Genomic DNA, 11,423 nt, shown 5'->3' on the forward strand with positions numbered 1-11,423 from the left:
TTTTAATTAAGAGTGTTCACCCAATCAAGATAATCATCTATCTAATACGCTATACGATCAACTATAACAAGAAAGAACACGAACGACCGCATGTGCACAGGCCGATATATAGCCAATTAAGTCGTCCCGCAATCCACGTAAAAAAGTACACCATGTGCTCGAGCGAATGCCGGAAACAAACTCGCCTCACATCACATGCATGGCCATAACCACGCACCCACCGCAACACCGACGACGTACGTACCATGTTTGTTCGCCGGATTCACCGCCGAACCACTTGCGCAATCTAGTCAACGGATCCTTGTCGTTTCTGGTACCAGAAAGGTGCGTAATGCCCGATCGCCTTTATTTAAACGGCAAGCCTTTATCACAATCATCAGCATTAGCTACTAGTTAACTAAGCAATGGCGGCAGCTGCGCGTTCTTCTTCGATATTTCTCTCCTGCCCCTTGCTCCTGGCGCTGCTCCTCGCGTCCTCTCTCACGGAGGTGAGTCACGGTCGATCGACTTAGTTCCATTCGCGGCATACTTGATGTTCTTTAATTGTTTCTTCAAACAGAGCGTCAGTGGCGGTCAGCTTCAACCACGAGGTAATTATGTTTGTTTCTGAAATTAGAATGCAGGAATGGTGTGTGGAGGAGGATTGGGCGCCGAGGGTAATTAAAATTGGTTAGTTGATCATGGATTGCAGAGTGTCAGGGGAAATGCGCGTATCGATGCTCGGCGACGTCGCACAAGAAGCCGTGCATGTTCTTCTGCCTGAAGTGCTGCGCCAAGTGCCTGTGCGTGCCGCCGGGCACCTACGGCAACAAGGAGACCTGCGCCTGCTACAACAACTGGAAGACGCAGGAAGGCCGCCCCAAGTGTCCTTGAACAAGTTATAACCAAAAGCATTCGAGTTGAAGATGGAGAATTAAGATCACCATTAAGATCCAATTACTTAATTTACCATTTGGCTAAGTATTTATGATAAACTTGGAACTTTTGTTTACGCATGCCGGAGGCGAGATCATGTTAATTAAAATGGTGAATCCCTTCCGTGTTACCCTGCTTCCATGCACTATTCGTATTTCTATAACATCAAATCTATAGTTCAGAAGATAGACAATCTTCTTAATTATAAATAATTAATACACCGAGAATGGCTAATTAACTTGAGGGGGCCTCTGGGCTACAGTAGTTCTACTGCTGATCTCATGGCTAACATCCATTTCCTTGATCTCCAATATCTCGACTCGCCGATTAGTCTTCTGCCTTATCCTTATCGCAATTTCCTGCGGGATGAACACCCCGCGCACGCTCACCCTGCTCTGCTTCTTCTCGATTAAATGGCTCTCCAAATCTGCATCAGAACTACGTTGATCACCGTCAAGAATAGGACGAACAAATTAAATTTAAGATCATATATTAAGTTAAGATATATATTTAACCTTGTATTTGAAGAAGAGCTCTGCGGATCTTACGATAGCAGCCATCGCAGTCGATGTTCATTCTCATCGTCATGCAATAGAACTGACAAATTAGAGAGAGAAAAGGATGACAAGAGCTGAGAAATATTCATGATGATCGAGTAATTATTCAGCAATTAATTAACCTGCCTTCTGTGACATTGCAGAGGGGTGTTTCGCACAAGATGGAGTTGGGATGAACTATGGAAAGGGTCGCCATAACCCATAAAGATGGGACAATGATTTATTAAAGTCGAGGGAATAATTAAGGAAAGAATTCCCTTTTGCCTGAGCCTCTCTTTAGGGTCATCCTTTATGAAGTTCCAGTTTGGTGTGGCGGAATCCGATTCTAGTTGAAGCTATGATTGTTCTTTGCCTTTTCTTTCGGTTCAATTCCCTTGCACCATCAGCCAAGTCACCAAAGAGTGGAGGGCAACTCCAATCGGTAGTTTCTCCTCTTCTTCTGGCCATGTGTAGTCGAAACAGGAAAACAGAGATGAAGGGGATTTCACGCGCGCAAATAATATTAAGAAAATGATCATGTAATATGCGTTAACGAGATATATTGCTAAATCTAATCCAAATTTTGGACATAATTTTTTTTTTTTTTAATTTTAACAAATATATATTGTGCAAATAAATATTATGAAGAAAAAGGCGCCTTTCTTAATTAAGGCATATCCCTACGAAAACCAGATATAACGCCGCAACCGGCCACCTCATCGATCCGCAGCGCCCACCGCCTAAGCTACGACCGACGCTTCGATGGGCGTCGCGTCCTCGCATCGCAGCCGTTGCTTCAGCGAGCGTCTTCACGTGCACTGCCCTTTATTTTTCTTCTAATTTTTTATTTTATTTTTTGTTCTTTACCAATTCAATCTCGATTGCTTTTTTATTGCCCTTCTGGATCCGTTTCTCCTCCTCCTCCTCTCAATTGAATCGGCGCCATGGCTACTGCTGCCGCTGAAGAAGGTAACAGGGCATACCCGGAGGTGAGTAGGTTAATGATATACAGTTCCATGGTGGTTGTTTATGGATCGCTGCGAAATCTTAATCGATGGCTTGCTTTGTCGCAGATGATCATGGAAGCGATCGCAGCGCTGGGCGAAGGGGGCGGCGCCGACAAGGCGGCCATTTCGGACTACATCGAGTCCAAGCAAAAGGACCTGCCGCCGGACCACTCGTCGCTTCTGGCGACGCACCTCGACCGCATGAAGGAGAACGGGGAGCTCCTGCTCGTCGACGGAAACTACACGAAGCCGGCTTCCAGCACGCTCGCTAAGCGAGGCCGCGGCAGGCCGCCCAAGCCCAAGCCGGAGCTCGCCGCCGGCGCCGAGGTTCCCTCGCCCCGTCCTCGTGGACGGCCGCCGAAGCCGAAGGATCCGCTGGCCGACGCCGTCGCCAAGGTGGCATCCGGGTTTCCCCGCCCGCGTGGCCGGCCTCCGAAGGCCGACCGCGCCGCGGATTCGGGGACGAGTGCCGCTGTGGTCGGCGTCAAGCGGGGGCGCGGGCGGCCTCCGAAGGTGAAGACCGCGCTCGTGGCCGAAGCGGTCTGAGTGGAGCAGGAGCGAACCGGGACACTTCGACAGGATTTGAAGCTAACCGCTCGTTGACTGCTTGCTTGTGGTAGTTGTACTTTCAGTCGTCGTCTGATGTAGCCATAAGGTTTGTTTAAGTTTGAAATCTCTGCGTGTAGAGGGTTTGGTTGATTGTGATATTTTGATAACGACCCACTAAAAGCTAATTACTGCTCTCCAATTATGATTATAACTTGTTCCTGTATGATTGTCTGTGTTGGCATGAGATTTAACTTCTTTATACCTTCTCTACTGTTCAAACTAGCTTCCATTGGCTTCTAAATATGCTATTACTAATGCTCGAAGTAACTTCCGAGACATCCTTGAGCTTAAGTGCAAGCTACGACTTGAGTTTGAACCAAAAATTTCGGAAGGCAAACTTTGTCGAACATGGACGGTCGTAGAGGAGCATTTTGTCCAAGAGCAGGATGAGAGAGAATGCAGCCCATGGGCGACAGTCCGTGGAAGATCGCCTTCCTCGCCCCAGCAAAATACAACCTTTTGAAACATCGAACACATTCATTTCAGTTTTATGCCATAACTACAACATCAAAAGGTGATCATTCAATGTCTTGGAATTGAGTCAACTTTGCCGTTAACGGGCGTTCCAAAGTATTTTTCAAGAGATCCTCGAATTCCTGGAGCGTGTAAATGTGTCCGTCGGCAATAAATGGCTGAAGAAAGTTGTTGATATAGTCACTGCTTCCTGAAAAAAAATATATATGTGCACAATTATGTATCTATCTTGATGAAATAGCATTTATGAAGAATTTGGTTTTGTGGTTTACCACAGCCAACTAAAAAGATGGCCTCATTGCTTAGTTTCATTGCTTAGTTTCTCAGAAGCCACTTGATTATGTCCGAAAGCTGAACCGGATAGGAGAGTTGGTGATGAGAGTAAAGACATTGACGAAAAGAAGACTTGATCTAGGGTCTATAAGAGCGTTGTAGGCCTTTTTATCTTACAACGGAGGGGATGGAGGTGAAAGAAGGGTCATCATGGTATCCATGAATTTGCGCACACAGAGAGATTATATGAGAGTTTTAGAACGAGAATCAGAGAAGAAATTCTTATTGCAGGTCTTCCGATACTCAAGTCAAGAGCAGCACAAAACGAAAAGTGTAGAAGAAAATAAATAGTAGTACCATAGTATATTAGGGATGATAATGAGTCGGATTTTATATCCTTCGTCCCCATACCTATCGGGTATAGGATCTCCGATGGATATATTCATACCCATTAAATAATCGGATATCTTCTATAGTTATAATTTTTTTTCTTTATTTCCAATTATTATCATTCAATAAAAATATATTAAAATTAACAATCTATTTAAATATATATATATATATATATATATATATATATAATTAAAAAAAATAGATTAAACATCTATATAGTCTCCTCCTAATATCAACAAAAATAGTAAGTTGATTTTATGAAAAGAAAATTTCTTTAATATATGTATATATATTATTTAATCGGGTATTCGGGTCGGGTATCGGGTATTGATAGTCCCTCCATATTCTCTTCCATTCGGGTCGGATGTCGGATCCTCCATCGGGTTCGGGTGAAATTGCGATCCCTATAGTAGATGTATATGTGTGCGGATACCTAGTCAATAGAGAGGGTCTTCTTTTTTATACTGTTTCTCATAACCTTCGCAATGATGAAGTATCAGAGAATGTTGGGTGTCAAAAAAATGTGAAACCGTCACATCAACGACCCCTCTAGAGCCGGTCCCACGAATATGGAGGGAGGTAAATGCAGGTACACAGCTGAAAGCGCATAGCCGGGACGCTAACCTCAGGCAATGACACCCCGAGGATCGAACCCTGGACCTTTCGGTCACGAAACGATGCACCCCCAGCTGTGCTACGCCCTGGGGACGAGAATGTTGGGTGTCAAGGTATGTCGGATGATGGATGAAATACGGTGGATTTACATTGGGTAAAAAGATGAGTATTGAAATATTTTCTGATAAATAATTATTATTTTCTAATAATTTGTTATGATTTTCTAACAGTAGTCTCCTGACAATAGTCTAATCGGCACTAGCTAAGAAGCCAGCCGGAAGTAAATGAGACGATGCCCAGGAGGCATGCCCTAGCCCTGGGCCCAACCAATTAAGAGATCGATCGGGAATAGATCGAGAGCCGTGCTTATAAGGTGGGAGAGTCTAAGTCTCAGGAGAACTTCTAATCTTGACTACTGACCCTATCATATCAGATCCTTCATTATACACTGTATCACCATCCTTCCAAGTTTGAGAGTGATTGCTTCCTTTGTCTTCTCACAACAGAGAGCTTATTCAACCTGTGAACCCGCATCTCACTAAAGTTTATCGATCAATGAAGCAAAAAAAAAAACACACACACAACTGACAAAATAGATTCCGGTTTCATTGAGAATTCCTGCTCCACCGGAAGCATAGTTGACACCTTTCAGCACGGCATCATCATACTCGGACAGAGAAAGATATGGCACCGGAGATGGAATCCCCAGGTTGGCAGCTGAATTCAGTAATGAACAGGAATTACAGATAATTAAGACTAGTTTAATTTCATATATGCTTTTAATTAATTCAGAAATGGTTTAGACATACCAATGATGTCCCCTTTGGCCTTGCCGGGTCATGAGACTGTGTAGTAGGCAGCATAGATTTGTGGGAACTTGATGGTGTCCAATGATTCTGCAAGTAAAAAGACTAGAAGGTTGCTATGTAACTTGCTTTGTTACTGTAGAGCAGAGTAGCAATGCAACAGCCGAGTCGAACTCATCTCAAATAAATGCTCTAAAGCCAAGTGGGTACTTTTGGCCCATCAGTTCACTCTCCCAATTCAAGTCGAGCAATCCACATTTATTGATCTGAAAATTACAAATTTCAATTTGTTTGGCACATTTACCAATTTATTATTTATTGAGCTGAACATTTTACTAGCGTTCCATTTCAAACATGGAATGAAAGTGCCCGCCCGCCTTGCATATCTGCGACACCTCGTTAGTTTTTCACGGGTAAACAGTAGAGATTACTTTATAATGATAAAACGTTTTACTAAAATATTTAAAACTTAATGTAGCACTAACTTTGTTACAGTGGAACAGGGATTTACTAGCAAACAATGCATATAAAATTCCAATTGTCTCCTATTTTATACAATAATTTCAAATCAGTGCCAATGCTAGATCCAATCCACCGACATCATACTTCGTGTCCCAACGCTTCTTTTCTTGTCTCTCACGCCACACCATGAAAAAAAAACAGTTAAAAAAAGAAGAAAAACAAGTAAAGCAAAGGCCAAGAAATAAGAGTTAAAAAAATGAAGGAAATAATTAAAGATATTTCTTTTTTTTTTAAGAAAAAAAAGAGTTTTTTTGTTGTTCTGCAACTTGTCCACGCGCCGCGAAATCGCAAGTTTATCCCTCGCCGCCGCTGCAGATTCCAGGGATGAGCAGCGCCGGCAGCCGCCCCATCGACTCCGTCCGCCTCTGCCGCACGGCCGGAGGAGCCGGAGGCAGCACCACGCCGTCGGCGAACAGCGGCCCTCCGCCCACCGCCACGTGCTCCGCGGCGGCGGAGGCCGCGGCGCCGCCGAAGACGTAGTGCCCGTCCGCCACGTCTCCGCCCGCCATCCGCCGCTCCACTTGCAGGAACTCCCCCAGCGAGGTCGGCCCGGACATCTCGTCGCGGCAGAGCCGCCACCAGCTCCCCTTCCTCCCGCGTCGCCGCCGCCGCTCCGCCGCCCTCGGCTTCGGACGCCGCGCGGCGGCGCCCCCGCTGGCGTGCTCGCGGCGAGACGGAAGACGGGCGGAGCGGGAGGCGGAGACGGTGGCTGCGAACGAGACGCCCATGAGCGTGCCGAGGGTGGTGCTCCGGTCGGGAAAGAAGGAGCTGGTCGACTGCGTAAATTGCCACCCGCAAAGAGGTTATCACCGGAAATAGAAAAAGAGGAAGCTTAATATTACCTCGGTGTCGAGATCGGAGGAGGAAAGGGACGAGAAGGAAGGAGAGGAAGGGATGAAGTCGGTGTCCCGATCCATATAGCCTCCTACTCCAATAGACAGACCACGGAGATCGGAGAAAACCTCGGACTTTTATTACGTTGCGGAAGAGAGAAGGAAGAATAGAGTCGAAGCTAAATGACATAATTACCCTCCAAAATATTCATCCCATAATCACAAGGAAAGTGTGCCGTTCCACTGTTAGCTTCATCATCTCCGATGCGTGTTCAATTTTCAAAAGCCATACGAAGAAATTCTACAGAAAATTTACCTGTAATTATTAAGAGTCCACAGTTGGGATATTCTCTTGCACAAATGCACAAGCCAAAAATATGGACTTGTTTTTTGTGTGACAGGACAAATTCCGTGGTCCTCGAGACGACATCGATCATGGTGGAATCCAACAATAGCCATGATAGGACTTAGGAGGCCTGGCTTTTAATTGAGTCGTCGTCGTCCTTACCGGCTCCGGAGGGCAGCATGAATAGTCTAGTTCATTAATATCGATTGAAAATGAAATTATTTTTTGTCTGGATTCCACGATCTCTAGATAACTAGCTGTTCGTTCCTGTAATTCCTTTTAGCGTTATAAAGAACAGATGAAATTCAGTGGTAAATTAGTTGATCAAAACTGAAGTTTGATGACCGCGCGCGGGAAATTTGAAGTAGCACAGCACGTGAACTATATATCATTTGAAGTAGTCCCTACAAATTTCTAAAGGACCCCTAGGTGTCTAGCATTCAAATTATAACCATCTCTTATCATAAATAAATTTGAGAAATATAAAAATTCTTTATAGGTTGCAAGAAATATTATTTTGAATCAAATAAAATAAATGTATTAATAATAAAAATTAAAAGGAAAACTTTACAAATGAGCAGTGTGCTGCGTTGTTGCTCTCAAGCCTTTTATCTAATAATTACCGATTTGCGTCAGTCACTGCCGTGACGACTCCGCTACCATCGTACATGCTCGACTCGATGTCGCGTGAACTGAAAGCAATTCTTCCAAGGAAAGGAGGAGCGAGTATTGATTCTCGAGATAGCAGGTCGCAATGATGGTGTCAGAGTACCAGTCCGAGTTGCTTATTGAAGAGGAGAGACGAGGAGTGAAGTCCGGCATCAAAGCACGGTACGCACTTGATCCCCAACAGGCCCAGCTAGCTGCCTTTTGGTGGCATACGACGGCGTGGACCAGCGCGTGCGGGTAGGGAATAGAGATGTTCCCTTGTCTTGTGCGGTCAGTGCGACGGAATATACCCACAGCTTCACAGGCCGGCCCAAATAAGAGCCCGGCTCGACGCGACGACTGGGCTTCACTTTGGGCATTTCGCTGACCTCGACCGTACATCTCCCCTCTCTGATTAATCACGTGGTTGTGTTTCGACGTCGACTGCGTGGCTTTGACGGCGCTTAGCCGCCACCGGGTGAAGCGAAGTCGAGCAACAAAATTAATCCTTTCCAAGCTGGTCAACCAAATGTCAGAGTTTGGCAATCTCGTCTTTTGTCAACGCGCACGCGCTTCGTTAGCCCAGGCAGCGTGTTCTTCGTAATCAACCAATTTCTGCAAGTAATTTACATAACGAAGAAATTATAGCGGATGCGAATGGTTTCTCTATTGTAAACAACGCTGGTTTCAACCTGAACGGGGGCTGCATACAAATTTTCAAAAATGACAAAGTACGGAAGTGAAAAACTTCTAATAAAACGTTCAAAAAAAGAAAATTTTGCGATCGATATCGATTATTATATATTTGAAATTTGATTTCGGTGGACCTAAAATTTGTATAATGATGGGGCTTAAGACAGTGGTTGGTGGGTGCGCAGTCGATTTGGATTTGGAGAGGCACGCGGGGCACGCACGGCGGCCCCACCGCGCCGCCGTTCCTCCACTTCGCTCTCCCCGCGGTGTCGCTCTCCTTCACCACACTTGCCTCAGCATCGCAAGCCCCGCGGCAAACCACTTTGTCTGGCGCCCTTAACGCGTCCTTCTCCTCTTCCTGCCATCCAAATTCCTCCATCAGCGTCATCGTCCTCTTTGATTCCGCGCTGGCCTCCACCACATCTTCCTTTATATAATACGGCAATTATCCATACTTCGCCCCCAATCCCACCTCACAGCATTCATCTCCTCTCCTCTCCTCTCCTATCCTTTCCTATTTTAGGTGCAGCTACGGCAACCAGACGAGCGAGACAGTTCCCGTGCAACTTTTCTGGGCTTTAATTAGCATTCCAGGGTCCCGGGCAAAATTTCAAACCACGTACGGGAGAATTACTTAATTGATTCATCTGCTAGATTAATCAGCCAGAAAGAAGAAGAGGAAGATGGTAGCTTTGGTTTCTCGACAAGGAAGGCAACTGCAGCGCTACAACAATTGCGGGAGCCGCCTCATCGTTGGGTGCGTTTACGTTCTTATCTCCTTCCCATCTTCCTCTCGACAAGATTTTTTGATCCGAAATTACCTTAATTCTCTGAATGCAATCAGCAATTCTGGTTTCAGTATCTGAGATGAATTTAATTCGCTTTAGAACCTACACTGAAAAATGGCATCTTGATCGTTCTCTCCGACTAACCCCCCCGTCCCCAAATCCATCAGTGCCTTTGTTCTTATTCATAACCTTCCTCGCGAGATAATCCTTATCTCAATAATTGATGGCCCACTCGTTTCATTGGTGGCACATCTCTTTCACGGTTAGCACAACATTAGCATCTAACCCAAGCCTTTCCGGATTAACATTCTGAACAACAACAAACAAACAAAACAAAATAAAGCAGCAACTTTTCCCCTGACACATCTTGCTTGTCATTCCTTCAGGTGTATTCCCTACAAGCTCAAGCAAAATGGGGTCGAGGTGCTGGTCGTCACCTCCCAAAAGAGAGAAGACATCATGTTCCCAAAGGGAGGTTGGGAGCTGGACGAGACGATGATCCAGGCTGCGTGTCGCGAGGCGTTCGAAGAAGCCGGCGTGCAAGGAAAGGTCGAGGATAAGCTCGGGGAATGGAGATACAAGAGCAAAAGCCATGACAAGATCCACGAGGCCGTCATGTTCCCTTTGAATGTCACGGAGGAATTGTATTATTGGCCGGAGAAGGCTCTGAGAACTCGGAAATGGGTAAGTCGAAGAATTCAAGTTGCAGTTGAAGTTCAAATATCTCTTTATTGCCTGCCTGGATGTTGATAATTAAAATGGACATGAACAGGTGAACGTAGCAGAAGTAATGGCGGAGTGCAAGCAGTCGTGGATGAAGGAGGCATTGGATAGATTGATGGAGCGTCTCTCGAGCTCAGATTTGATGGAGGAGCTGGTCTTCTCGTGCTGATTGATAAGCTTGGGATAGTTGATCTTTTGTACAAAGTAGCAGAGCATGTATTGGGCCGAAGACAGAAAGGAAGGGGTGTAAATTGTTATTCGTTGGTTAATTTCATTGATTTATTTTAACTAAACATCTGTGTTGAAGAAATTCATAATCGATAAAATCTTTGATTTATAAATCAACTAACACGCTAGTTTATAAGACAACTTGATGTCAAATCTTACCATAACATTAATTTTTCTTTTTGAAAAAAGGTTCTAATTGAAATTTGAAATACTTCTTCATTTAAGAGGAAATACGACCACTCATCCACAATGAAATGCTTGATTGATATTAAAGTAACTTGGAAGCGACAAGCATTTGGCAATTCCCGTTAAAAAATGAGATAGAATAGATGGCAAGATGCTTGTCCAAAGGCCAATTTTCACATGTTTTTAAACAATAATTTTTTTAAAAAATATATTGATATAGCGAACAAGGTGGGATGTCTGAAGTCGAGGTCGACATAAAAAAAAAATCAATTGATATGATTATCATGTTCCAGGTAATTTCTGTCAGAAGAAATTTCAATAGTATTTTTTTTGTACAGATGATAATCTGAAATTTCCTACAACTATTCAGATATCTCGACCAACACGGTCAGAATAATAACAATAAAAATAAGCAAACATCCACGCAGTTTAATAGTCAAACTAAACTAATACAACGATAAAAAAAATCATCTAAAAAATCCTACTCAACTACACCCATAAATCTCAAAACTTATATCCTATTCAATTACACCTATAAAACACAAATCACAACGACACAAATAAAATCAACTCACCTCTTCTGCCGTCTAGACAGACATGTAGCAGAACATATCCAAATAAAACCCAATGGTAATTAGGGACCCTACAAGATCCAAGTGTCAAAATCCAGAACAAGTCTAAAACACAGTTTAGATAGTATAATAAGAAAAAAAAAATAAAAGACCAGATAAATATCCTCGCGATCTGCAAGGGGACTAACGATTGGAACTCTCCGGGCAGCCTCAACCTGGAAATAGTAATAACAATGGGGTGAGTCAACTTCTCAGC

At 44.2% G+C, this 11,423-nt stretch overlaps 5 protein-coding genes across 6 annotated transcripts; 3 read left to right on the forward strand and 2 right to left on the reverse strand.

Moving 5' to 3' along the window:
* Positions 1-375: 375 nt before the first annotated feature.
* On the forward strand, positions 376-1,045 carry LOC122028045 (gibberellin-regulated protein 5-like). The gene is made up of 3 exons (XM_042587069.1): positions 376-488; positions 560-590; positions 692-1,045. Exons 1-3 carry the CDS (start codon positions 405-407, stop codon positions 871-873), a joined length of 297 nt encoding a protein of 98 aa, XP_042443003.1. The 5' UTR covers positions 376-404; the 3' UTR covers positions 874-1,045.
* Positions 774-2,206, reverse strand: LOC122028044 (heavy metal-associated isoprenylated plant protein 25-like). Of its 2 annotated transcripts, none has more exons than XM_042587068.1 (3): positions 1,599-2,206; positions 1,431-1,512; positions 774-1,342 (listed from the first exon to the last, which is right to left on the reverse strand). In XM_042587068.1, the coding sequence occupies exons 1-3, from the start codon at positions 1,608-1,610 to the stop codon at positions 1,146-1,148; spliced, it is 291 nt and encodes a 96-aa protein (XP_042443002.1). In that variant the 5' UTR covers positions 1,611-2,206; the 3' UTR covers positions 774-1,145. The 2 variants fall into 2 exon arrangements, with proteins under 2 accessions (XP_042443002.1, XP_042443001.1); XM_042587067.1 differs by having other exon boundaries at positions 1,146-1,342; positions 1,595-2,206.
* An 84-nt stretch (positions 2,207-2,290) lies between these two features.
* LOC122028043 (HMG-Y-related protein A-like) lies at positions 2,291-3,215 on the forward strand. The gene is made up of 2 exons (XM_042587066.1): positions 2,291-2,440; positions 2,525-3,215. Exons 1-2 carry the CDS (start codon positions 2,396-2,398, stop codon positions 3,002-3,004), a joined length of 525 nt encoding a protein of 174 aa, XP_042443000.1. The 5' UTR covers positions 2,291-2,395; the 3' UTR covers positions 3,005-3,215.
* A 2,919-nt stretch (positions 3,216-6,134) lies between these two features.
* LOC122027303 (uncharacterized protein At3g17950-like) lies at positions 6,135-7,290 on the reverse strand. The gene is made up of 2 exons (XM_042586239.1): positions 6,993-7,290; positions 6,135-6,926 (listed from the first exon to the last, which is right to left on the reverse strand). The coding sequence occupies exons 1-2, from the start codon at positions 7,065-7,067 to the stop codon at positions 6,444-6,446; spliced, it is 558 nt and encodes a 185-aa protein (XP_042442173.1). The 5' UTR covers positions 7,068-7,290; the 3' UTR covers positions 6,135-6,443.
* Positions 7,291-9,122: 1,832 nt separating this feature from the next.
* LOC122027942 (nudix hydrolase 17, mitochondrial-like) lies at positions 9,123-10,407 on the forward strand. The gene is made up of 3 exons (XM_042586957.1): positions 9,123-9,427; positions 9,845-10,142; positions 10,231-10,407. Exons 1-3 carry the CDS (start codon positions 9,354-9,356, stop codon positions 10,348-10,350), a joined length of 492 nt encoding a protein of 163 aa, XP_042442891.1. The 5' UTR covers positions 9,123-9,353; the 3' UTR covers positions 10,351-10,407.
* The last annotated feature ends 1,016 nt before the right edge of the window (positions 10,408-11,423 follow it).

Source organism: Zingiber officinale, chromosome 10A (genome assembly GCF_018446385.1).
Source record: "Zingiber officinale cultivar Zhangliang chromosome 10A, Zo_v1.1, whole genome shotgun sequence".
Lineage (NCBI taxonomy): Eukaryota > Viridiplantae > Streptophyta > Magnoliopsida > Zingiberales > Zingiberaceae > Zingiber > Zingiber officinale.